This window comes from Chenopodium album, chromosome 7 (genome assembly GCF_948465745.1).
Source record: "Chenopodium album chromosome 7, dcCheAlbu1.1, whole genome shotgun sequence".
NCBI lineage: Eukaryota > Viridiplantae > Streptophyta > Magnoliopsida > Caryophyllales > Amaranthaceae > Chenopodium > Chenopodium album.
This window is the reverse complement of record NC_137840.1, coordinates 74,292,099-74,319,156: the sequence shown is the minus strand read 5'-3', so window position 1 is coordinate 74,319,156 and position 27,058 is coordinate 74,292,099. Positions and strand designations below refer to the sequence as shown.

Below are 27,058 nucleotides of genomic sequence, written 5' to 3'. Positions count from 1 at the left end.
TTTATTTTATTTTTTATTGATTGAGGTTGTTCTAGTATTACCTACCAAATCCAAGAAGTAATATCCGAATTGTCTGCCTTAGTACTTGATGAATGATGATAAGTTTCACACGTAGTTTCTTTCTTGCTTAGTTGCTGCTCACAAAAAATAGATAAGGAGAAGGGATAAAAGATAAGGACAAGAGTGAGACAGACAAAACAGGTTCTTTCTTGCTTAGTTGCTATTGTCGATTATAGGTAATCAATTTTTTAGGTCATATTCGAGTAATGAGTCATTCAATTTATATTTGAGGTTTAACTGGTTTTTTATCAACAAGCTTGATTCGTTGTATAGCCATCTTTTAATACTATGTATAAATCAAGGTTCGTTGTTTAGGAATTTCACGTACCTGTACACAGATTCTAAGCATCCCATAATAACATATCCTACCGAAGTACCAAAAATATATTAAGTGTTAATGTATAATAGTCAGTTAATAAGCAACACAAGAATCAGTTGGAAGCTACAATGCACTGCATCTGCATACAAATAATTTCAAGTAAAATGGACCCAACCTGAAGATATAATTCTATACAAGGGAGGATCCTAGTTTCAACAGTTTCAGTTCAAACAGATGAAGATGGCAAAAAATTTCACAACTCCCCATTCCTATGATTCTACAATTTTTCTGTTCCAATTTGCAACAATACTGTCTTCTCAGACAGTTTTACAGTTTTCAGCCAGAACGGAGGACTGTCCAACTGATGTAGCAGATGAAGGGGCTGATCGTCATAGCCTCACTTCTCGTGTACAAGAGGGCTGTAGATGGGAAACCACATATTCCGTCTGACATATTCTGCAGTCTCTTCCTGCATTTGATCAATACCAGTTACAATGGCAGCAGTAATTATTGGCAAATACATGATTTAATTTTCAGGGGAGAAGTTCCCTGATGACCAAAAAAAAAAAAAAAAAAAGGAAAGCTAAGCAGAGGGAAGACAGGAGCCTCCCCAAGAAATCCAAGATGAATTACTATACAGGTTCAACTGGTATAATTGCTGATAAGTAGCAAGTGATAATCTTACCTCTGACATACACCTGAGTTCTTTCCGCCCCACTTCACCATGTCCTTCAGCAAGGTCTTCAGCAATAGCTGCTCGCAGTACAGCAGTTCCAACTTCTGCTGTAATTTCTCGTATACTGAAATTAATAACATGGGTTAGACCGTTTACTGTTATCCCTTGTATTTCCAGTTTTCCACAGAGCATAAACAATTGTAATGTTTTGGGGTGCGGGGAATGAAGCTCTAAGCAAATGAGGTGCTGACCTTCCAATTGATGGATACAAAACACCCTTGCTTATTTCCTCGTCTGACATGTAGGTAGCAAGACTGCAGAAAAACCAACAATTAACATGTAGTGAGACTAACTATACCAACGATCATGCTAACCTCTTCAGCAATACCAATTATGCAGGCTTCATATCAAGCATATGCCATGACATTAGAGCAGCCTAGCAGCATAATAAAGTACTAACACAGTTGATATGAGTTATTCCCTGTCTTGCAAGACAAATAAAAGGGTATTGAGATTCTTTAGCTGACCAGTGGAGAGGAGCTAATGAAGTCAAGAGAACAAAGTACTGATATTGGGAATAATATTCCGCATAAAAAGTCCACAATTTTACAGGGGTATAATCATGGCAGGGTGGGTGAGTTGCGGTGATGTAGAGGTTATATACATGTATTCATGACACATAGAGCAGCAGAACTTGGAACACTATTTGCTTACGTATTGCCTGATGAATATGTGGGCCACAAAGCACAAACTTTTTAAGAAGGGAGCACTAGCGGTCTGACTTAGCTAAGGAAAGATGTCATTTTACTTGTTGAAAGAATGATATGTAAATTCATTTACCATTCAGCAGCAGCTTGCAACATGTTGTCAGTAATTAAGCGAGCACCTGAAAGCAATGCTCCCAATCCAATCCTGAATTATATGCAAAAGTTCAATAAATATCTCATTGAGCAACTTGCAGTCTCATAGGTCAAATTTATGTATCATAAGAAACTAAAGATGAATCACAGTCACACACCCAGGAAACAGGTACATGTTATTCGCTTGATTGACATGACCTACTTTTCCATTCCCTGCAATTACAGATACCAGCAACTACAGTCAAACACAGCATAACAGTCCAATACAAAGAAAATAAAATCTTCATGTAGAGTAAACCAAACAAATCAGAATAAATTCAAATGGCTGAACCATGCGTACCAAGGTCTACATTCTGGAAGGGGCTTCCACCTGCGAAAACAATGTGTTCTCCAGCATACTTGAAAGCATCGGCAGGAGTACATTCAGCTGTTCATCGATTAAAGTTTAGACACTTTGTATAAAATAAAATATAAAAATGCAGCAGAGACATGGGTGGAAAGGACCAACCATTCATCGTAGGGTTTGACATGGCAAATATAGCAGGTCTAGGGCAGTCTGATTCTCGCATGGCCTTCAGCACCTGAGTCAAGAATTATAAAGAAATCAAGGCTTGATACAGAAAGTGCCTCGAGGTCTAGGAAACCCACTGAGTTTCATAACCCAACTAAAAGACATCTTGCATCACATTTGTTTCCAACATGAAAACAATAATATATCAGGAACCATCTCAGAGATGTGTTTTTCGATCCTTTCACATCTCATGATACATAAGATGGGATCAGAAGGAATTTTCCATTGACTCATTACTCCATTTCAGTCCTACTACAAAATTCAAAAGACCTCATGATAGGGGCTCGCTCACCTCTTCATTAAAGATGCCACCAACTCCAGACAAACCAAGAAGCACATCTGGTTTAACCTTCCTAACCTGAAATTTTGAAGTGTTTGAAATCAATATATCTAGAAGATATGGAAGCACATAAAGGCTTCAATTCATAGCTAACTTCCTGTGTTTTCTTATTGCAGCAGAATTTACGAAGTGATTTTCTGAAAAGCATGAGAGCAAGATTTACCACTTCAGCTAGATTAGCTCCCTCCATAAGCCCCTTGGTTTCTTCTGGATATTTTGCGAAGGGTGCAGCAGATGGGTCTAAATTCTTTCTCTCTTTCGTTACTAGCCCCTGAAATGTATAGAATTAAAATTAAGCAGAATGGTACAGAGTGCTCATTTAACATTGCCCTTCACTGAAATTTCTACCATCCTTGAGAATTATTCAGAGACAAAAGAAAACATGAAACTATTAAGCATATTGGTGGTAAGCAATGTCCAGATGGAAAAATATATTTTCGCAAATACAGATCAGCATAGTACATGGGAAGTCTAGCTGCAAGCACAATAGAAATTTGTCTAGCTGCAATACTACTGACAAGGCTTGTGGATGGGAGGGGGGGGGGGGGGGTGACATGTAGATAATGTTAATTACATAGTATACAATTGCAATGTCTATTCTATTCTTGACTAGCTTAGCACATGGTCAGCTTGTGTCCCCAAAATGGCCCAAAAGTGGGTGGGGGTGGAGGTGGGGGGTGTGGGGTTGAGAGGATGCAGGTAGATAATGTTTAACCATACAATTGCAATTATTTCACAATATATGCAATGAGATATATCCTGCATCAGGCAAGTGCCAAAAAAGGAAAGGAAAAAAAAAACCTTACATCTTTATCTATTAGATAAAATTGATGATCAGATGGGAGCCCATTTGCCCCAGCCATCCTGGAAACTGCCTGCACTGCCATATTAAGGACACCAATCCCTGCACTGAATACATCATTGCAAATATTAGTATTTTGTAGATATGATGGATACTACCTAAAAGGCAAAAAGTTCTAAAACAATAAATGATCAGTCCTGTATTATAGAAATGCAAAATCATATTTTTACCTCCCAGCTCCAACCACAACTATTTTCTGTTTTATAAAGTCAGTCAATGGACGGCCTTGTGCTCTCACAGCACCCAGTAATCCAGCCAAAGCAACACCTGCAGTTCCCTGCAAAAAGGTAGCAACAGCGTAATTAGAGCTTCACGAACTTGACAGATATAACATATAGATTTCAAATGTAGTGCACATCATCCTTGCTTTTGCATAAAACAATAGCACCCCAATGCCTCTCAAAAATGACAAATCACAAAGCCCCTTGCTAAGGGAGGGTATATCTTATTTTGACTACAAAACTAAATTTACATAGCAATATCACCGATGAATTTACCTGAATGTCATCATTGAACATGCACAACCTTTTGCGATATCTTTGCAGTGTTTCAAAAGCCCATTTCATTTGGAAGTCCTCAAACTGCCCAAATATATCAACAATAAGTTACCAGCATAAAATTTTAATAGTTGCATTAAGTCTTGAAAGAACAGACCTGCACAACAGCCTTGGGCCAACGTGTATGAACAGCTTCAACAAATTCATCAACTATGGAGAGATATTCTTCCCCTTCTAGCCTAGGTTGTCTGAGTCCTAAGTCTACCATACAGGGAGATCAATTGTTAGAATACAGTTAAAAATTAAAAAGCAGTAGTATGACACAGATTTCAAACAATAAAAAAATTCAAATGTACAATGATATTTATTAAAGAGATAGAACAAATCATTCAGTAAGGAGGGCAATTCTACTAGACCATCGCAGGTATTCACTAGGTAAGTCACTATTAGCTGCATATTCTCTGTAAACTTTACCAAAGAAGCAGTACATCACTATTCCAAAATATAATATTGAGAAAAAATTTGTGTAACATTGCAAAAACACAACAGAACACTACACCACTGAACTTCCAAGCAGATAATAACTGAGAATAAAGTAGACACCGCATGCAACATAATGTATATATAAAGAAGATCAAAGAGCACAGTATTTTGGTTATTACTTACAGAGAGGATCTTCCAGAAGCTTTTGGTTGTTAGTACCCACATCGAGCATAACTGGAAGTACCTGTTAGAAATGAAAAGTTAAAAGCTTAAAATTAACTTATACACAAATCAAGATAAGGTATAAAACAGGATATGGAGAAGATATAATTGAACAGAAGATACACAAATCATACCCTCTGTGGGTTCATTCCTGCAGCAGCAACATATACATCAAGTTTCCCAATAGGTATGCCAATTCCCTGAACTCCAAGATCTCCTAAACCAAGAATTCGGCTGCCATCTGTGACGACTATCATATCAACCTGCAATTGCATGAGTAATTAGCAAGACATGGTAAGTGATACTTCCACTATTACCTTATCTTCTACTATCCACTAAGCAATCATATTTTCTTTGTGCTCAGGTAATTTGAGATACATCAGAGACCATTCAATGTTTTAGTTATGTTCTAATTAGGCTGCAGTACAATAAATTAGAAAACAATTTTTTTTAAAACTCTGAGCAAGATACCAGACTTCAACTTGGAATATTTAACAAGGAATGATAATAGCTGATGGGCAATGAATTGACAAAGGACATACGCGTTGAGCAGGCCAATTATAGATCATGGACATCATCTCTCCCTTGTCCTTGGCGCTGAAATACATTCCACGAGGACGTCTGAACAAACCGGAATAATTTTGACACACCAGCCCTACAGTTGGAGTATATATAATGGGAGCGAAGTCTTTGATATTATCAATAAGGACCTGAATGCAATGACCGAAGTGTCTCAGGTCATAACTGATTCAAAACCTGTGGTAAGAAATCATGAAACTTACTCTGTAATATAACGTCTCATTCCTGTCATGCAGTCTGTTTAAAATTCTCCATTTTGCCAAAGATACAGAAGCCTCTGACTGCCCCTGAGTATTTTTCTCCAGTGACCGATATGAATCCACTGTAATTCATAAATCAACAGAAAATATACTTTAACATACCTAATATGTATCTACAAAGAGAAAGACTTTGATTCGTCAAACAAAACAAATATAATACTTTGTGCAAAGTAAGACCTTTTAACCTTAAATAAAATAAATTTCACAAAGAATAAGCTTAATGAAAGTAGAGGATTATTTCACATTAGGGCTACCAAGTTCATTCACAGTTAGATACAAGTTTAGACTAGTACTAAAAGGCTAGATAAGTTTTGATAAGGGATCTTCAGGTGAAAAGAATGAAGCCTTAATAGGACTAACCCTTGAAGAGAAATAGGGAACATACACTACAGAAGAACTTTTCACAAATTTCATTACTCAGTTGCTCTAATGAACCAATGTTACAATGATAGCATATCATCCGCTCTGACTAGCAAAGACTTCATGCCAAACTGTTTCTCATTTATAATTGGACTAATAAGCAAGTTATCAAATTCTTCTTTCCAGCTGCAAATAACAACACAAGATACTTTCTTATTTTATAGTCAAATTGCATAGTGTAGCTAAAGTTATGACTCAACTACCATGCATTTCCAATGAAAGGAGTTTAAGAAACACATCATATACAACTATAAGGTGAGCCTTTGCAGATTTGAGAGCAAAGTGTAGTCTTAATGTCTTATAATAAAGGTTATTTGATAGAGCTGATGATACGTATCATATGCAGACTTCGCTTTCATATTTAATCAAATAATGTCAAAAGGAGTGTATACATAATAACTTGAAAACAGTCATGAAAATTCTCTTAGTCCATATTTCAGTTTTATACCAAGTTACACCCCAAATACCCCAGGGGATGAGGGGATATAGCTACATCTGCTGTTCTTCATCAACTAGTCATTACACAGAGATAGATAGTAAGAAAGCTGGGATAAGTACATTAGACAATTGGAGGTTGATTCAAGTCTCAATTCTATGTAAATTTTAAAAAATCATATAGTACACCACTTGCGGAATTTTCAGCCAGATTTTAGAAGTACAAACAGAGATTGTACCAAAAAAGCTATCAAACAAAAAAAATCCTCAAGATAAAGTACTATGGTAGGCATAGTTAAAAAAGGGATGGGACTTACTGAAACGGGCATACTGTTGTTCAAATGAAATAATACGAGGTGGCAGGAGACCACGAAGCCCAAGACGATCTCTTTCTGTCAAAGGGAATGCAGTATCCTGCTCAAAAAATATTTTAAAAATGCAAACAACTAAATTTAAAATTTCTCTTGTAGCAAATCAAGTACTAGGAAAAACAAAAGAAAGTTTTTTCATGGCAAGATAGATGACGAAGGCAAATTAAATGAACTTAGAAGTAGTGTATCATTAAGCAATAAATCTATAATGGTGATCTTAGCCAAATAGATAATCACTTGACATAGTTACCATTGAAAATCTTTGTCTAAGTGCATTGTTCATACACATAAGCCCTTCTATTGCACTATTATACAAAGATTGGTACCAATTTATGGCAACTCACAAGTCATAAATGTATTCCACCCGAATTTTTTCATCAATTAGCCGAATTACTGTTAGTTTACCAGATTTTCCTTGTATCTCAAAAGCTTTATAAACGTGACAAGAAACAATCAATTGACAATTCGAGCTCCAACCCGTGTCCAAATCATGGCGAAACTTCCATAAACACAACATAGGGTTGCCCTGCCCTCATCATCACATATCTCCAACTATTTCCTCATTTAGCATTAATAACACCTAAACAAACTTCCACTTCCAGAAGCAATAAAACTACAAATTCAAGCATATATTCAAATCAATCACTCCATTCCTTAAATCCAGTAAATTCACACAATAATCTCCAATTTGACTTAAATTAACATTATGTATAATCACACAAATATGATTAATAAGTCTCATATTACCAAGTCAATAAACTTTTTCAAACTTTGACTTGTATATCTGATTAAAATCAATCACAATGTCTCAAAATTAACACAATAAACTCATCAAAATTCCAGAATACAATCAATTTTCACAACATCAATAAAAATCAAAACATAAATTCAACCTTATTAAACCAAGGATCATGAAGAATATCAGCACCACGCTTATGCACCATACAAGGACCAGGAATCGTAGCAGCCACCGAAAACCGCCGCGTACGGCGGAGATTCGCCGCCGCAGATCGCGTAACTCTCCACATTTTCCAGAAATTATTCACTACTGAAAAACGACATCAAATCAATCACATTCTTTGTAATCAAAATCATCATAATCAATCAATCACAAAATTAAACACAAAATAAAGTTCAAATTCATGAATTAAAAATTAAAAGTGACGAAGAACACAGTTTACCCAGTAAAGAGGAAGAAAATCAGAGGAGAGAGAAAAAAGTGAGAATGTGTCAATAAATTTCTGTCGTAAGTGTATTTATATAGTGAGTTCAGTATTGGTGACTTTGTTCTTTGTTTTCAGAGGAGTGAATGAGTCTGAGCTGCCCGGAATAAACGGGCAGAGATTTTGGATAGTCGGTATTCGGTAATGGGGCTGCCCGTTTAAGAAACGGGTAGAATAGGAGAATTGTTATAGGTTCCTGGAAGTAGATGTTTATTGGACAGGTTTTACTTGGGGATCATCTTTACTAATTCTGGAAATTTTATTTTTTTTTTATTTAAAGTAAATAGTGATATGGAGATTTTACTATTAGGTGATATGGTAAGAGTAATAATTATGGAGTATTTTATGGTAGATTATTTCTGCATCATTTTTAGGAAATTTTAAAAATATGACAACGTTTCTTTTTATATGTGTGATTTATCTCTATCTTTCTTCATCAGAGTTATCAATGTCTTTATCTTTTATTCAATTTAATCTTTTTATGTATGTGTCTTCCCCCATTCAATGTTGCAATAATACGAGAACGGATGGACTAAAATATAAGTGTTTATAGAAACCAAATACAAAGATATTATAGACACGAAAATTGTGTGGTAGATAGTCGGATACCCAAATATGTAAACACGTAACGAATGAATAAAAGTTGCATGTATAAAAAGTAAAAAAAAAAAAAAGCATTTTTTTTTTAATGGACATCTTTAAATATTGTAGCAATTAACTAATACATATAAAAAGTTTCACAATTTAGGGTACAATTGTATAAGCTATCTATCATTAGTTGAAAGAGCATTTTTATATCTTAAGTTTTAAAAAGTCATCAATTTGTATTGTTCACATAACTCAAGACATAAAAATGTTGAAAAAGCATTTGAGAGAGCAATGTATAAGCTACCTATCATTTGTTGAAAGAGCATTTGAACGCCTAAAAGGATCCATATTATGGGGTTTAGTAGATAAGTGTGCACAATAAAAATGTTAGAACTTTTCTTCTACAATAACATTTTACATTTTCTATTAGAATAAACAACTATGTACATATTAGGAAACCTTGATGTATTTTGTAAATCAATTTTAATTATCCCATGAGAAAATTTTCTCTACTCAAGACTTGAGTATACTTAAAAGTAGGTAAGGGCCTATTCACATTTACTTAATTCAGTTCAGTTCAGCTTCAATCAGTTCAGTTCAGTTCAGCTCCAATCAGTTCAGTTCGGTTCAGCTCAGCTCCAATCAATTCAGTTCAGTTTATTTCAGCTCCTAATTTTCCTCTCTCATAAAATATTCATTTCATTTCAGCTCAGCTCAGTTCAACTCCAACCAATTCAGTTCAGTTCAGTTCAGCTTAGTTCAGTAAATGTGAACAAGCTCTAAGTATCATTATACACCAAGTGATTAAAAGGCGAGAAAAGTTAATGAGAATATAGGTTCCTATGGGGCGAACTTTTCTTCCATGGAAAACTTTATCAAATATGTCCCAATGTAATCAAATTGATGAAAAAGATTGATGGAGCAATTCTTTTAAGCAGAATAAATAAACTTTTCATATTATTTGCAACGATTTGACATAAAATAGAGAGAAAAAATGTCTAATCGTTGCAAATAATATAAAACGGAGGTAGTATAAATGGAAACCAATGGAACCAAAGCATAAATTTTCTCTTCCTTGATTTAGGGCTAGAGTTGTGTTTTCCAATTTTCACCCCCGTTACATGACATCAATGCTGATTTAAATCACTTTCATTATGCCAGTGCCAGTATTCTTTACGCGGCGACCATTGCACGCCATTGGTAAAAATTGTACGAGTAATTCGGTAGAGCTTTTAATCTTTTCAAGACTTGTTCAAAGTATGTGTATTATAAAGTTAATCGTACCATCAATTCTTAATTTAAGTCGATGTTTTGTTGATATCAAAATATATGAGAATTACAACTTTCTAAAAAGTAGTAAAAGATTTGATGGGTTAGTTTGGCTAACATGATCACCATGAGTGGAACTTCTACAGCTTTACCCTCTTAACTACGTAAAACTTCCCATGAGAATTCCAATTTATGTTCAACCAAACAATTCTGCTCACCCCCTATAATTGAAACACCGTGATATCACAACTTCTTAAATGCAACAAATCTACCATTTATTTGACATCCATTATTTGTTCTTGTCACAACTGAGAGTTGTGAGAACAAATTTACGTTTTACCAGGGAAAGGTTTCTTGATTGTACTTTTACATTACTATAACAGTTAAAAGGAATAAATTCCATACTATTTTGAGCATTGTGGGTAGACTATTGAACCACAAGCTCAACCTTCAAAAGCAAATCTTTTACAGAGTCCCTTATTATTATACTCCATTCTCCATCTCTGCTTTTTCAGATTTCCCCCTTGAGAATATGCTCAGGAAAAAGGTGACGACTCCAATTAAACATCTTCGTTATAGGGAATGTTGCGACTTGTCCACTTTTCATATATAATAATGTTGTCATGCAGCTGCTAATCTATACACAGGATACAGCGAATTCGAATATAGGCATAGTTCTGTTGGTTTTTAGTTTCAGAAAACAGAACGTGGTCACTGTTGGTCTCAAATCCCTCGTACCTTTCTGCCTTCCCTATTCTCCAGTCTACACAAGCGGAATGAGATGCTTTGGAAGAAAAGCACAAACAAGTTCTGAAATGACGCACTTATCCCACCCATCTCTTCTAAATGACAGGACATTACATGTTCGAGAATCAGATCCTCCCATAAGAGTTCTGTGAAGAATGGAAATAATCTTAAATCGTCTAAACCTGGTCTAGTGTGCAACTGTGAGAGTGAGAGGCCACGCCTTCACGAGAATCATTTCAGGGTGGAAGTAGCAAAATGCAATTAAAGAGAAATGGAAAAAATCACAGAGGAAATATGGTCCAACAAGCCTGAAACTTCTGGTGTGACCGACAAACAACAAGCATCGAAATCTGAATAAAGCTCAAGTAATTTGTCTACTGTATAAGAGCAAATTCCAGTGACCACAATTTGCAAACCTAACCCCCTCTCTAATCTAATTATATCTCCTAAATGCTGTGAAAATGACTTAGCCAGGGGCCAGAAGGATCACATAGCCAGCCAGCATATGACCAAATCGATGGCAATTGACAATTTGCATCATCAGAAATTACAATAGTATAATAAGGGACCTAAAAGAAGGGGAAAGATTAGGTAAACAGGCCAAGATATTGTAGCAGTAAATCACTCTATTCAAAGAGGTAACTTCCTGATCCTATTGCTTTCCCCACATGTAGATTGTAGTATTGTGCTTGTACTTCTGCAGTACTTATCCTAAGTACTTATCCTAAGTGAACTATCCCGGAGAATAATCTAACTTGAAAGTGATAATATGAAACTTCAATTATACAGCTTGAAAATCATTCCAAATATTGTTAAAAATTGGCAGAAATGAGAAAGGAGTTTCCATCTCATGTAAACTACAAAACAATGTTTATCCACTCAATTTCAATTTTTATTGAGATTACCTCAAAGGTGAGCATACAGAGCTACTCAGCTGAAGAGCAAAATATTATAGAGACACTAGTCCACAATTTCAAAATTAAAACACTTAGCAGTACAGAATTAACATATTGAAGCAGCTCTAGTAATCTTTGTTCCCAAAGTTCTTGCACCACATCTGTGATGGAATGGAGCGGACAGGCTGATGAGGTCGTTGCTGCAGAAGATATAACCATCAGCAATTCTACGAGTGTATGGTATATGAAGGTGACATAAATAAGTATATTTTTACAAGCCCTCTTTCTGAACAAATAAAAGGGCTATCAAATGTCAATACTGCCTATATTAATTTTAAGGGATCTCTATGTGACCGAAAAATACAAAAAATATCATGCAATCATTTAAAGACATGAGATGAGACGATGAGTCCCTAATATTCATTTTTGTAATTGTATGATAAGTTCCATTACTCACTGACAAAGAGCTGCACTGAAATTTTACTTCGTATAATAAAGAGCCCAAAAAAACGGCCAAGGGGTCAAAACAAAGCAAAAGGCCAAATCTTGAAGTTGGGGTGACTCCCACCTCACCTCTTGGTTGGGTGGGAATTTTGTTTCTGAGTCTAAATCCCAGAGTCCATCCATTGCGTTGGATCCCTCATCCCTGCTCTATGGCCTTTAACCACCCCCCTCTAGGAAAGTTGTCTTCTCCAAAGCCACATAATTAGATTTTTTTTATTTAGGATGTCTATGAGAAACTAACTCCAACATAATGTACCAATTTGGTCAAGATATATCGTAACAGCTTGGAAACTAGGACAAACACAAATAGTCGGCATAATCTTCCTTACTGTTTCTGTCTCAATAGTTCAGATAAAAGAAGCCTAGACATGGATCAAGATTACGGTCGCAAAAGGTTTGCAAAAACACATTACACATCCCTTACAGATTTAACAGGAATAAATTACCAGTTTTCAACAAACTAAAGATTATTGTAGAGTGCCTTATGATTTATAAACTGTCTCTTCCAAGTCATATCATGAAGTATTATTTTGTAAGACGGGCAAAATATGGTCTATATCATATTCTTCTAAACTTTTACTTTTCTTGGTTGGGAAAGAAATCAAGGTAGGATGAGCTGAAAGGCACAGCCAATTAGGTAGTAGAAAAGCATGGTTTGTTAATGACGGATTAAAGGTGTAAAGGGTTGGACGTTTGCTCATATCTGAAATCCCAAGGTCAAAACGTCTAGAGATCATTTCAGAAAGCAGACTAAGCAGCACTCAATTACTCATGTATAGAGATGTGTAAAGTAATACTATAAGGTGATACTACAGCCAGTAACATGGATGACTAGAGGTTAGTCTCAACAAAATGACTTTCTAAACTTCTTTTATCGCGTTCATCATATAGAATTTATGACCTTACAATGTAGCGATAGCCTGATCATAAACTAATCAACTAGCTAAAACACTAAAATAAGTTTTCCCCATTCTACTAATACATCATGCAACAACAACAGTCTAAACCTAAGCTGTTGTTGCTACCTATTTATGCAACTTCTACCAGCACTACCATGTTAACTAGGATCATTTGTTATAAACTAGTACGTATAAATTGCACCAGTGATCTACATTCCTTGTTGCTCAAAGATCTGCATATAAAAATTGTTTGCATAAATAGTGCATTAAACATACAAATGCCTGGCTACACACCTCCCTTCACATTTTACAATCTCTCTAAACAAAGGTTCTCCGATACTCCACTAATCTTTGACAGCACCAACTACTGCTTTAAAACCGATAAATATCATACTAGAATACTGCATTGGCATTGATTATAACTAAAAAAAAAGGCCACATCATACCAAGTTAAATTGCCCCCATCATGTATACAAAACCATTCTATCCACTATCCAGTCAAGGCATCTACATTTCATTTTGAGACATTTAAGTCCTCAACACCATAACAATGGCATAAGTCCATCCACCTAGCTTAAGCCCTTCAATACATAAAATGCCCTGCATAACCCCCATCAAGTATACAAAACCATTCTACCCCGTCAAGCCCTCTACATTTCATTGTGATACAGTTAAGTGCTGAAGTCATTAACATCTATGTTACTCGGACTCTTTCATTTACCTCACGACCTCACGTGTCCGTGTCGACACGACTCGTGTCGGACACCGACACCGACACTCGGACACTTCATTTTTAACTAAAAACAAAACTTTTTTCAAGAAAATGGGCGAGTCCGATACTTGGACACCCGTGTCTAATTTGACACTTCATCCGAGTCCAAGTAACATAGATTAACATCATAAGCATGGCATAAGTACATCCACCTAATTTGAGCCCTAGGACTCATATAAGATACCTAGCATACTCCCCACCCAACTCCAGACCCCACCACCAACCCCTTAATTCCTCATCAAGTATCTACATTTCATTTTGAGACAGTTAAGTCCGCAACATCATAAGGAATAAGGATGGCATATGTCCGTCTGCCTAGTTAAAGCCTTTTGAGTATCAACTCGTATAATTGCCAGCAGGCCAGCATACTCCCCTCCCCCCGCCCCTTCCCCAAGTTCTCCCTCAAAGAAAATAAACATCAATCAATCTCAGAGGAAGTACTAATTCATCCATCTGAAGGGATATTAAGGTACAAGTGTAATAATAAAATTCTGTTCAGTGAGTTAACTTATGCATTTACCATCACATCTTTGAAAGTGGATGGTAACATAAAAATCGAAGCAGAGGACTCCTTCCCAATCGCACCCGATTCTCCTCCAGCCTACCCCCCCCCCCCCCCACCCCCTCCTCCTCCTCCCACTTCTGTCTATATTTGACTATTACCATAACACCATTGAACACCAACAAACCCATCAAAAACAACAGTAACAAAAACCCATTTATTTAGACTCCCCCAACTTTACTTTATCATAGAACACCCAAATTAATTGCAAACTCAGAACATAATTAGCATTCCATTCATTGAAATTTCATATAATTGGCAACATTTTTGAAGATCAATCACTCTAATTGCAAGAAAAAATCAATGGGAAAAAAAGACCTCAAGCTGAGCAGATTTCATGGCAATGGGAACACAGACGAGGAAAATGCCGGCAAGAGCGAAGACGGTATTACGACGCCAATGCTTGGGACGGCAATTGGGCCCACCTGATAAACTCCACACCTTCGACCTAAAGTCTCCTCCATCGACATGACCACCATCTCCTCCCATTTTCTCTCTCCTAAATTAATCTGCAAAATACCTGTAACAAAATCAATCGGATCAGATTAAAGACCGAATCAAAACCCTAGATTGATTGGAATGTGGAAATCAGGAACCCTAAATTGGAAAACATAGATTGAAAATTCGGGTGATTGGAAATTTGGGGAAGAAAGAAGTAATTGCGATTGAAAGAGAGAGAAGAAGAACACCTGAAGGCTGAGAGAAAAAAAAACCCAGAAATTGATGAATGAGTTCAGTTGTGTTTGTTCACTGCGCTCACCAAGTTGAAGATGGAGCTCTACTATTTGAGTCCCTAAAATAGATTTTATTTGTTTTTTTTTTAAAAGAAATTTTTGTTATTATATTTAATCAATTGGACTCCCATGGGTATTAGGGACAATGGTAAAAATTTCAACAATTTTTTTTCGTGCAAATAAAGTTCAAAAAATTCAAAATTTGAAGTCCACGCTTTTTGAGAAATTTCAAAGGTTTCAGGGTCCGGTGCCGAAAAGAAACAAGATTTTAGGGGATACATCTTGGGGTCATATAACGCCGTTTAAAACAATATGATCATTATATGTTGTCATAAATGTTTGTGTTAGGCTTGAGTTAATGAAATTGACGCAAGTTGTAAACCGGTAAATTGACTGTTTAAAGGCAAACTGGACTGTTCCACACACCCAATTGGACTCCCGGAGGGTATTAGAGACCATGGTAAACATTTCGGCAATTTTTATTTACGAGCGGAAAAAAGTCAAATAATTCAAAAATTGAAGGCCTATATCCACGTTTTTTAAGAATTTTCTGAGTATTCGGGGCCCGATGTCGAAAAGTCTAGAAATTCTAGGGAATACATCTCGGGGTCATATAATGTCGTTTGGAACCATATATGATCATTATTTGTTGTCATAAATGTTCAAGGTAGGCTTGAATTAATGAAATTGGTGCAAGTTGTAAACCGGTAAATTGGTCGTTTAAAGGCAAATTGGATGGTTCCACCCATCCAATTGGACTTCCAAAGGGAATTAGGAACCATGGTAAATATTTCGGCAATTTTATATCCGAGCGAAAAAAAGTCAAAAAATTCCGAAATTGAAGGCTAATATCCACGCTTTTTGAGAAATTTATATTGTTTCGGGGCCCGTTGTCGAAAAGCATTGGGATTTTAGGGGATACATCTCGGAGTCATATAATGCCGTTTGGAACCATATATGTTCATTATATGTTGTCATAAATGTTCGTGGTAAGCTTGAGTTAATGAAATTGGTGCAAGTTGTAAACCGGTAAATTGGTCGTTTAAAAGCAAATTGGGTGGTTCCACCCACCCAATTGGATTCCCGGAGGGTATTAGGGACCATGGTAAAAATTTCGGCAATTTTTTTATCCGAGCGAAAAAAAGTCAAAAAATTCCAAAATTGAAGGCTATATCCACGCGTTTTGAGAAATTTCGATTGTTTCAGGGCTCGGTGTCGAAAAGGATTGAGATGTTAGGGGACACATCTCGGGGTTATATAATGTCGTTTGGAACCATATATGATCATTATATGTTGTCATAAATGTTCGTGGTAGGCTTGAGTTATTGAAATCGATGCAAGTTGTAAACTGGTAAATTGGTCGTTTAAAGGCAAATTGGATGGTTCCACCCAGCCAATTGGACTCCCAGATGATATTAGGTACCATGGTAAAAACATTTTGGCAATTTTTAATTCCGGGTGAAATAAAGTCAAAATGTTCCAAAATGAAGGCATATATACACGCTTTTTTAGAAATTTTGGAGTTTTCGGGATGAGCTATCAATTCGTGTAAACAGGTTGGGTTTAGGTCGGTAAGAGTAGGTCGGGTCAACTCAGATTAATTCCATAACCTATACGGGTCGGGTTTGGGTTGGGTTATGCCTGAGTCGGGTCACGTCGAGTCATACTTCTTATCGGGTTTAGGTTGGGTTAATAATAGGTCGGGTTACATTCGGGTCCGGTGAACAATCGGTTGGGTTTAATTCGGGTTAAAACGGGTTAGGGTAATTCTCGGGTTTAAGTCGAGTTCGGTTCAAGTCAATAATTTGCGGGTTAGAATCAGGTCGGGTCATTCTCGGGTTTGAGTCGGGTTTTGGTTCGAGTCAATAATTTGAAGGTTATAAACAGATCGGGTCATTTTCAAGTCAGGTCATTCTCAGATTCAAGTCGGGTTCGGTTCAAGTGAATAATTTGCAGGTTATAATCAGGTTGGGTCATTTCCAAGTCGGGTCATTCTCGGATTCAAGTTGGGTTTTGTTCAAGTCAATAATTTGCAGGTTACAATCAGGTCGGGTTATTTCCAAGTCAGGTCATATTCGGGTTCAACTAAATATAAATAGATAATTATCATTTTATCAAGCTAATTATTTCCTTTGACTAAAATATATATGGCAATATATTAGGAACTATAATCTATAATTTAGGAAGATGATTATCTCCTTTGACCATACAACAAATATATACTATATTTAATTCTTAAATTTGAGGATGATGCTCCTTACTTTTACTGGCCTGGACCGATTGGTCTCCCTAGACAAAATGCTTTGATCAACAATGATAAGGTGGTCTAAATTGCATTTAAGGTAATTTGAAAATCGGGTCAGGAACAGATTGGGTTGAATTTAGGTCGGGTCAATAACAAGTCGTGTTGATTTCGAGTCGGGTTAGTAACAGATAGGGTTGAATTTTATGGTCGGGTTAGTAATAGGTCAGGTAAAATTCGGGTCGGGTCAATAACAAGTCGGGTTTAATTTGGGTCAGGTTAATAACAAGTCGGGTTGATTTCGGGTCGGGTTTGTAACAGGTTAGGTTAAATTCGTGTCGGATTATGAACGGGCCGAGTTGAATTCAAGTCAGGTTAGTAACAAGTTGGGTTAAATTCGGGTTTTAACGGGTTACAACGGGTTTGGGTCAATTTCGGTTTAAGCCGGGTTCGGTTCAGGTCAATAATTTACGGGGTTACATTCGGGTCGGGTCATCTCCAGGTTAGTTCATGTTCGGGTTCGAGTCTCACATACTCGGGCCAACTCGGGTCTAGGGTTGGTTTCAGGTCGGGTCAGGTCAAGTTTGTGTCACCATTTTTCGGGTTCAGATGGTTCGGTTAATAATCGGGTTTGAGTCGGTATTTCGGGTTGGGTTAACTTTTGACAGCTCTAGGGATTTGTGGCCCTTTTTCTAATTTTGAAACTTTTACCAAATATATTTTTGTGTGAAACAATCGAAATATGTAAATTGAGACAGTTTTCTTGCACTAAATTGAGGCATTTTAAGCGTCTTTTTGCTAGTTTCGACTTCAAATTTGAATATTTAATTAAGGGCTTAAACTTCCCTTTAAAACCTTAACTGAACAATTTTCATGGCACCCAAATCGAAGAATATAAAACAAATTTGATATAATGTTCTATTAGAGAAAAACTTTAAAAGTATATTGGTATCATGTGGAATTCGAAAAGAAATTGGGTACCAAATGAATTCCAAAATACGATCGATGAATTTTAGACACTTTCAAAAGGAAACTTAGGGTATAAGGGCAATATAAGAGCATCTCCAATGGTATACAAATAGGGACTTGCTTGTAAATTAATTAAACATCAAGCATGTAGTTTACCACTGGAGTGGAAAATTGATGTAGCTAAAGTAAGCAACGATGCTCAACACAAGCTACTTTGCTTTTCAAAGATAATTTCACCCATTAAACATATGACATGTGTATAATAAATCTATTTTAATTATTTATATTTCTTCCAAGCTACAACATACTACAATTAAACGTTGAAACACTTTGTAGCTACAAAATATATTAGCTTGAATATTTGATGTGACAAGGTAAGCTACAAAGTATTATAGCTTACCATTGGAGATGCTCTAACAAACCTCACTGGCCAAATCATCACCAATTTCATCATGTAAACCCCTCACCCAACAAACCTATTGTCAAAAATAAATAACTGTTGGCATGCACATTATATGATTGTTTAAACAATACAAAGTGGAATTAGCTTAGACACTTGTAAAATTTTTAAACATTTAAAAGAAAATAAAATTGGTGTTTCCTCTCCTTTTAACTATTATCCACATATAAGGGTAATTTAATAAGAAGTATGGAGGTGAGACTTGAGCAAAATTTTAGCAATATTGTTTGGAAAGACCAATAAAGTTTTGGATATCAAAATCCACTTTAAAAATATACAAAGGTCCAAAAGTTACAAAAGAATTTATTTAAAGGCATTTCCTTGTAAGAAAAAGCATCCACCAAAAATATTATCCTCCAAAATGATAATTTATAGTTTTGGCAATAAAAAAACAAAATGTCATAAAAAAATACATGAAAATGTATCTTCCAAATTCTATGGATTAGTCAACGATTTAAAAGTGTCAAAGTTACACCATCTTTGAATGAAATAGGAGCTATATTGAGTGTGTTCACCAATTTGTTAATGTCCATGGATATATCTGTTGGCGATTTCACACCGCGATCAACCTGAAATATAATAAATTATTTATTATCTAATTAAAAACCTGAATCTAAAATTAATACAATTACAATCCGCAAATTAAATGTTATCTTATTTTGAATACCAACCGATGATGCAGACACGAGATTGATCAAAGAGGCGTCATATCCTCTGATCTCCGCTACAACTTTTGCCATTTGAGTGCGGGAAACTCTTTCCGGGCCCCCAAGATTTAATATTAATTGCATTGGAATGCCATCTGATAGAATAAAGAATCTATTAAGTTTTATGAAAATTTTATAACAAAACATTTACAATACTTTGAAAATGCATTTCAATATAGAAAACAAGTTTCTCACCTATGACCCATTTTTTTGTAAGAGCTATAACAGCACCCACTACATCGTTGATGAAAACTGGGCTGCGGAACTCATCATAAAAGAAGTCCACCTTGTTTCCTTTAGATAATATGTCATCAATCCACTGTATCACAAAAGAATCAAGTTAAATAGATAGTGAATGAGATGTATATATAGCTTATAATGTTGAAAGTTTGTGACCGTCATAAAAAAAATTAATTGAAAATGTTCCCAAATTATTACATTAATTAAAATTTAAAAGTGTCTCTGTCATTGCTAACCTCTATGTATGTCCAATATTAATAAGAAACGTAATAGCATATGAAACTTCGTACCTGAATAGGAAGGGACTTTAGGACAGGAGATATTGTTTGCGGACCATAGATAATGCTACTTCTCAAAATTGCAAAGTTTGAACAATTTGAATTAATAAATTCTTCTGCTGCCACTTTTGATCTCCCATAAGTGTTCACTGGACAAGTCTTATCTTCTTCTTTATAATATGACTTGGTCCCTTCATAAACTGAAGGCTAGACATATCAGACAAAAGACAAATGAAACAAGAAACTAAAGACAAATGAAACAAGTAAACTAGGTTTGAAAATACTGTGCTTCACTTCAACTAATGTTCAGTTACACTAAACACAAAATTCATTGGAGCAATCAAAACAATCATACTATTCGAGCACAAAAAAAAAAATGATCCGTAAACAAGAATGCTAAACAATGCAAGTAGCATACCCTTTAAACTCGAACAAAACTTAACAGAAAAATAAAAGGCAAGTTCAACATTACAAAAACAGTTGATTCAAAAATATCAAAACAAGTCTCTCAAAGTTAATGTATACGAAAATATAACTCGAAAACATACCAAATGAAAATTTCCAAAACCACAACACTTTTTATCCTTTACAGGCTTACAGCAGATAGAATTTGAGTCATTAAATTGTACCTTGATCAGTTGAAAGGTGAATCAAGAGAGTTTGTTTCTCTTTAAAACTCGATATCCAGCTGACAAGAGGCTTTGGCACATTGATGCACATAGCAGCAACAGGATCAGCCTCACACGCCCGAGGTACCGAGAGTGCAGCACAATTCACAACTACATCTGGCTGCCATATCAATATCATTTCAACTAATATCAATACTTAATCTACCAAAATTCATTCCTGTTAATAATTACAGCATATATAGTATCACATTCATTCATAATTAAATTGATGCAACTCAACATAAAACAAATTCAAATGAGTGGTATCATAAAATTAAACTGAAATTCAACAACAACCACAACATCAAAAATCAACAATCTAGAACAACATTGCCAATATGCTCAATTTGAAACAAAGTTCAAATTAGTTGTATCATAAAATTAAATTGAAATTCAACTACATCGCAACACCACAACATAAAATTAATCCTAATCTATAACTCCGCTAAATTTTCACAAACAAATCCAAATAGGTATAATTCGAAATAATTAACCAACCATTGCCCTCATATATAAAAACAATCAGCAAATTCAAAAGGGTATTATCAGAAATAATCAAACAATTAAAATTAAATCAGATATGAATTACCTGACCGAATGTATCGGTAATGAAATCAAACCCATCACCAATGCGCAAATCAAGGGGAAAAGAGAGTGATTGAGGGAAAGCATGAAGCAAATCAGAAGGAGGGGTCGAGCAATAAGTGAAAGCAAGATCATAAGAAGATGATGTTTGGAGATTTGCAAATGATTGGAGAAGATGCTGACCCAAGTACCCTGTTCCTCTTACTATCAATATCCTCTTTTTATTCATATTCGATGAATAACTTGGTTTTCTGATCAGTGGACGATAACTATCCGACTGTGGAATTTGGGAGTATTGTGTATTTTGTGTTTGTGACTCCGAAATGGGTGGTATGATAGTGATTAATGGACCACTAGAATATGAGAGTAATATATTCATCTCAATGGTAATTTTACACCCACTTTCTCCGTGCGACAGTACTCTATTTCGTGCGACAGTACTCTATGATACGTTGGAATGAGAGTTTAAGGATTAAATTATTGTTACAAAGTAAATAGAAAATTTAGGGTCTAGACAAATGATTACAAAGTAAAGAGAAAAATGAGGGTTTACAGAGTAATACTGTTTTACCGTGATAGGTTGGAATGAGAGTTTGAAGTTAATGGAAAATGATAAAACTTTTAAGTTTTTAACCTAAAATTTAGAAGATTACAATATTATTGGTCTATGTTACAAAAAACATAAGAAATTTTGTACATGGAAATGTATCCATAATCTACGACAAAATAAATCTGGAATCTATGATAAGAATGTAGTTCCATTTTCTCTATTTACCTCGTAAACACAAAGCGATAGAAAGTTGTACATTAAGGTCTTGTTCACATTTACTTAATTTCAGTTCAGTTAAGCTCTAATCAGTTCAGTTCAGCTCCAATAAGATTTGTTCAGTTCAGTTCAGTTCAGCTCCAATTAGTTCAGTTCAGTTCAGCTCCTAATTTCCCTCTCTCATAAAATTTTCATTTCAGCTCAGTTCAGTTCAGCTCCTAATTTCCCTCTCTCATAAAATATTCATTTTAGCTCAGTTCAGTTCAGTTTAGTTCAGCTTCAATCAGTTCAGCTCAGTTATAATCAACTAAGTTCAGTTCAGTTCAGTAAATATGAATAGGCTCCTAAATATAGATCTAAAATCAAAATATTAAATCTTAAAAAAGTTAGTGAAAATGTTTGTAAATTAATATCTTGTCCCAATATGAAGAACCTAAGTATCATTATCACTATCACACTTGATGATCAACATTTTAACCTTTTTATCACACTTGACTAGACGATCAACATTTTTACCTTTCTAAAAATTTTGTTAAGTATTTTACAAAAGTGCAAATCAAATCCAAAAGACAACATTCAAACCCAATAGAATCATTAGGCCCCATTTAAGTAGTCCAGTAAAGGCCCAATAAGAAGAGAAATCTGGCCCAAACAAAACCAGAGTATAAAAGCAAAAACAAAGAGATGAACATTTGACGGCGTACAACTCATAAAACCCTGGAAATGAAGAAATAACAACCCTATAAATTAGCAAACAGCATATCCTTTTAAGTTAAACTCAACGTTTTCTCTATTATATCATTCGAAAATTTCTTCCGTCTTTTATTTGGTTTTGAATTTTTTTTAATTTTATTATATTTATGAGATCAATTGATGAGATTTTTACTGCAACACTTTGAAGACCAACAATATGATAATTTACATGATTATCTTGCAGTTTAATCTTCTGATGATCTCGGTTATTTTTTTTCGATGTTTATTTCTAGTGGTTAATTGGTTATAGGATGAATCTAGGGTTTATATAAGTTACTAAATTTTTAATTTATCAGATGTTGAGTTTGTCAAATTGGTAAAATGGATTAGCCATTGATTTCTTCAACTTTCTTTATATACAAGTATGATTTATAAAAATAAATAAATTTTTTTTTTAAAAAAAAAAACTCCATTATTTTGCTAATGGAAAAAGAGAGGGAGATTAAGCAAATAATACGGAGTAAAATACTTTTGTCCCCAAAATAGCTTGATTTATTGACTGATTGCAAGTAAATTAAAAACAATTTGGGATACGATAGAATTAAGACTTTGATTGAGAACATTTTTTTTTTTTTTTGAATAACAGTATTTTACTCTATTTATTTTTTACATTAATTCTCATTTAGTTAGGAGGATTGATATTATCGGTAATAATAATTGTTGGTTGTATAAGAATTGTGCACTTTTGCTTGTGGTTTAACGACCGCGGACACTAGGACTGTTGATGGACTATCACGGTATAAGAATTGGGCACTTTTACAATCATGGACACTAGGACTGTTTGGATTAGTCATGGTATGTAGATAGCGAGTAAGTTGCTATGAGAAATGAGAATGACAAAGTATCATTATGCTATATAGATAGCGAGTAAGATGCTATGAGAAATGAGAATGACAAAGTATCGTTATGCTTGTTGATGGACAATCGCAGATACAACATACAAGAGCTTCCAAATTAATCACTCACTTGGCTCATCTATGCCTCGTGGTGTAACCGGGAAACAAAATGAGGCTCATCTATGCCTCATGGTGTAATCTTGAAACATGCTATTACAATTTACGAGGCAACAAAGATTGATAAGCATTAGCAATTTAGCACAAAGGAATACAAAGGTTTACAAGGAATTGCAAAACCTACATAAAGCCACTATAATATACGAAGTATATACACTGTACAGAAACAAGTCGTATCTAACTATCTATCCTGTATGCTGCAAGAATGATCTTCAACATTAATATGCACTGAAGATTGGTTACACCTCACACTTATAACTCTTGTCAACTTACAGTTGGCCGAACATGGATGAGGAAAACTTACAAACTTGGAGCCACATCTTCACATCTTTCATCTAACTTTGGTGAGATTCGGGATTTGTCAATAAGAAACTCAATTTTCTGGTCATCAGGGAAAGAAGAATTAAGGTGAACTTAAAAGTAGAACATGCACAACTGATACGAATTACTGAAGCAAGTGAACACACGCATATCATTTTGTCAGTCAACCCAAATAATCAGACAAAATCAAGATATCATGGAACTTTGATGATGCCAAATTACTGGAGGCAATTTCAAATCTGATAGTGTAAAACCTCAAACTCAAATCTCTAACTTCAGATAGGGGATCAAGGAAACTACATACCTTAACAGATTGATCCACTTCGTCCAGTTTACTCAGAAACAGCTCTTCAGAAACCATTCCTCTGTGCTCCGTAGGCAGAGAAAATGAAGAATTTTCAGCCTGTAATTGCGCATAACAAACGCAAGGATAGTAAGAAGTAGTCAACTTTCATGGAAGTTACATATCACCCCAGTTATCCAGTCATTAAGTAAAAATTTTCATTAAAACATATTCATGGTCATCTAAAAACATAGAAACTCGATTAGTCTTCAATTTGACTCTATATTAAGAGACATTACTAACATTGGTGCCAGTTATTACTATATATCTTTGACATAAATTAGGCAATGCATGCTGAAGAAAAATTATAAGGTGTCGGTTCTCAAGGTTTTGAGTTAAGTCAATTATGTTATCGTCCCATTATTGGCATACCTTCCACTTCTTGGATGGTGGTCTTGAAGAAGCAAGTCTCTGATTCAAAGATGACATAAGGTTCATCTTCGTTCCAGCATCTCGAATAACCTTTGAAGCTTCTGTTATAATTACCTGTTGATAGGACACACACAAATCCATCTACTTAGTCCTTAACATCACTTTGTCATAATGATACAATGTAAACCATGCAAGAGAACAAAGTTGCTCCCGTCCAAAAAAAAGAGAACAAAGTTGCTAAATTGTATGAAATTTTTTCTTTTGTTATAGGGGATCAAGGCAAGTAAAAGGCACAACAGTTACAAGGAAGCAAGATAGTGTGCAGTGCCATACCTTCCGCAAAAGTCCTGGATTAGATATCCCTTGAATCTGCAGTTCATCCACAGGAGCAGACTTACCACGAGATATACTCTCCACTCTGAAGGTGTGTATACCAAACACAGACTGTAAGCAACCTAAATATATAAAGCAAAGTAAGTGAACTACATGCATGAAAGCAGCAAACTATCAGTGATTTAATAGAGGATTAACATTAATTCATTTCTTCAAGCAAGAATGGTTGGAGAAATATATACTCAATCAAGCATTTATTGGACATCAAAATATCATGGTTTAGAATTCAAACCTTGTTCTATAATTATATCAATCACCAAGGACAAAGGAACTCGTGTCTCCGTTGTCACCATTCTCCAACAGGGTACATACGATGGTCTAGATGCCTGTCACAACAAAGTTCAGCAATGTCAAATATACTTCCAAATCCCTCCTCAAAACAATCCAGATGTACAAGTTCTACCTAACTCTACCTTGTAGACAACTTCAGCTGGCGTAACATACAGCTTCCGGGAAGAAATATCCTTCTGAAGCACATATCTTCTAATGGGCAAAAACAACAACATAATAGCCCCAACTCCCCAAGCTAAAACCAACAGTAACGAAATTGAAAGCCATATGATAGTTTCATAGTTAATGTAATTCTTTGCAAGTTCATCAAAGGAAGCCATATATAAAATCTGGCTAGAGCTACCTCCTCCTCCATCCTCATCAACTTCTGATTCGTGGTCCGGATACAACACATCATTCAGTGAGCTATACACCGGAAGACCGTGGGTACGCCCCAAAAACATCTTTTCCTCTTTACTAATAGTGAAATCAATCAAATATCTGTAGTCACTCAGTGTGAAATTTTAATCCTGTAATTCATTCTCATTAAAAACTATAAAGAGCTACTCTTTAGTCTTTAGCAACAGAATCAACAAAACATATAATTCCTGTAATGTTTTGTGAAATAATTATTAAATTCGTCCAAAATCGCGCATCAAAGACAATTTAATACTAGAATTTACATCTGCAAGTTTTTTTTTTTTTTTTTTTTTTTTTTTTTTTTTTTTTTTTTTTACAAATACATCTGCAAGTTCCTCATATAGTTTATTATCTACTTCACATAAACTATCAATAAATTTCACTATCAATTAGCCACCAAAAATACAAACATATAGATATTATTAAGCAGCTCAAATACAAAGCCCAGAAAATTTTATACACCAAAAAAGGAAAGAAAACGACTTTCTCAAAAAAAAATATATATAAATTTACCAGCCTACAAACAAATGTTTTACGCAATTTTCCAGTAATTTTTAATGTAACAACCACAAATCCTAGAATTTATTGCAGAAAAATCAGCTGTTTTATGTTGTTCTGCACCATCTTTCGTGATTATAATTTTTTAAAAAAAGGGATAAATTTGAAAATAATGAAAGTTTATCAGGAAATATAAATAAATGCGTTGATTAATCGATACAGTAGCAGAATCAAATGAGTTCCCAGCTCAAGATTTTTAAGCGCATTGCAAATAAACTGCGAATTTGAGACTGAAATGAAATTGGGTTTTAGGAGAGAGAAAATCAAACCTAGTTCAAAAGTCGACAAATTGGGAGATTCTGATGTTGTTGGAAGAATTTGGAATTTGGGTTCACTGTTTCTTCCCCTGTGAACGCTTGTTCTAGAATTGTAACGAACTTACGAATTACCAGTTGTTTGCCGAGTTCTTCCCTCTTTATTACTTTCTCTTTTCATCTTAATTGTTTGTCACAAATATCTTTTTTCGTGTACATATAGATTTATAGAGGAGCGATAATAACCGATTAGGTGTTTGACTTTTTGTGCACTTTAAAGTTGGAAATGGACTTGAG

At 35.1% G+C, this 27,058-nt stretch overlaps 3 protein-coding genes and 1 long non-coding RNA gene across 7 annotated transcripts; all 4 read right to left on the bottom strand.

The window, feature by feature from the left end:
* Positions 1 to 423: 423 nt before the first annotated feature.
* On the bottom strand, positions 424 to 8,282 carry LOC145638537 (NAD-dependent malic enzyme 59 kDa isoform, mitochondrial-like). The gene is made up of 20 exons (XM_081689520.1): positions 8,137 to 8,282; positions 7,849 to 8,003; positions 6,902 to 6,998; positions 5,673 to 5,791; positions 5,433 to 5,600; positions 5,025 to 5,153; positions 4,852 to 4,912; positions 4,343 to 4,446; positions 4,186 to 4,269; positions 3,859 to 3,965; positions 3,633 to 3,735; positions 2,990 to 3,097; positions 2,779 to 2,844; positions 2,424 to 2,496; positions 2,256 to 2,342; positions 2,074 to 2,128; positions 1,896 to 1,967; positions 1,307 to 1,369; positions 1,065 to 1,179; positions 424 to 848 (listed from the first exon to the last, which is right to left on the bottom strand). Exons 2-20 carry the CDS (start codon positions 7,981 to 7,983, stop codon positions 777 to 779), a joined length of 1,818 nt encoding a protein of 605 aa, XP_081545646.1. The 5' UTR covers positions 7,984 to 8,003; positions 8,137 to 8,282; the 3' UTR covers positions 424 to 776.
* Positions 8,283 to 11,652: 3,370 nt separating this feature from the next.
* On the bottom strand, positions 11,653 to 15,226 carry LOC145639553 (uncharacterized). Its single transcript, XR_014114907.1, has 3 exons — positions 15,105 to 15,226; positions 14,734 to 14,935; positions 11,653 to 11,878 (listed from the first exon to the last, which is right to left on the bottom strand). It is a non-coding gene; the product is annotated as an uncharacterized LOC145639553 (long non-coding RNA).
* Positions 15,227 to 19,103: 3,877 nt separating this feature from the next.
* LOC145638536 (uncharacterized) lies at positions 19,104 to 21,620 on the bottom strand. Its single transcript, XM_081689519.1, has 6 exons — positions 21,303 to 21,620; positions 20,675 to 20,834; positions 20,058 to 20,245; positions 19,723 to 19,846; positions 19,492 to 19,622; positions 19,104 to 19,389 (listed from the first exon to the last, which is right to left on the bottom strand). Exons 1-6 carry the CDS (start codon positions 21,525 to 21,527, stop codon positions 19,267 to 19,269), a joined length of 951 nt encoding a protein of 316 aa, XP_081545645.1. The 5' UTR covers positions 21,528 to 21,620; the 3' UTR covers positions 19,104 to 19,266.
* Positions 21,621 to 23,747: 2,127 nt separating this feature from the next.
* LOC145638535 (uncharacterized) lies at positions 23,748 to 27,008 on the bottom strand. Of its 4 annotated transcripts, none has more exons than XM_081689516.1 (7): positions 26,777 to 27,008; positions 25,673 to 26,137; positions 25,492 to 25,585; positions 25,200 to 25,321; positions 24,867 to 24,980; positions 24,456 to 24,554; positions 23,748 to 24,211 (listed from the first exon to the last, which is right to left on the bottom strand). In XM_081689516.1, exons 2-7 carry the CDS (start codon positions 25,991 to 25,993, stop codon positions 24,131 to 24,133), a joined length of 831 nt encoding a protein of 276 aa, XP_081545642.1. In that variant the 5' UTR covers positions 25,994 to 26,137; positions 26,777 to 27,008; the 3' UTR covers positions 23,748 to 24,130. The 4 variants fall into 4 exon arrangements, with proteins under 4 accessions (XP_081545642.1, XP_081545641.1, XP_081545643.1 ...); XM_081689515.1 differs by having other exon boundaries at positions 25,673 to 26,059; XM_081689517.1 differs by having other exon boundaries at positions 25,673 to 26,030.
* Positions 27,009 to 27,058: the final 50 nt, after the last annotated feature.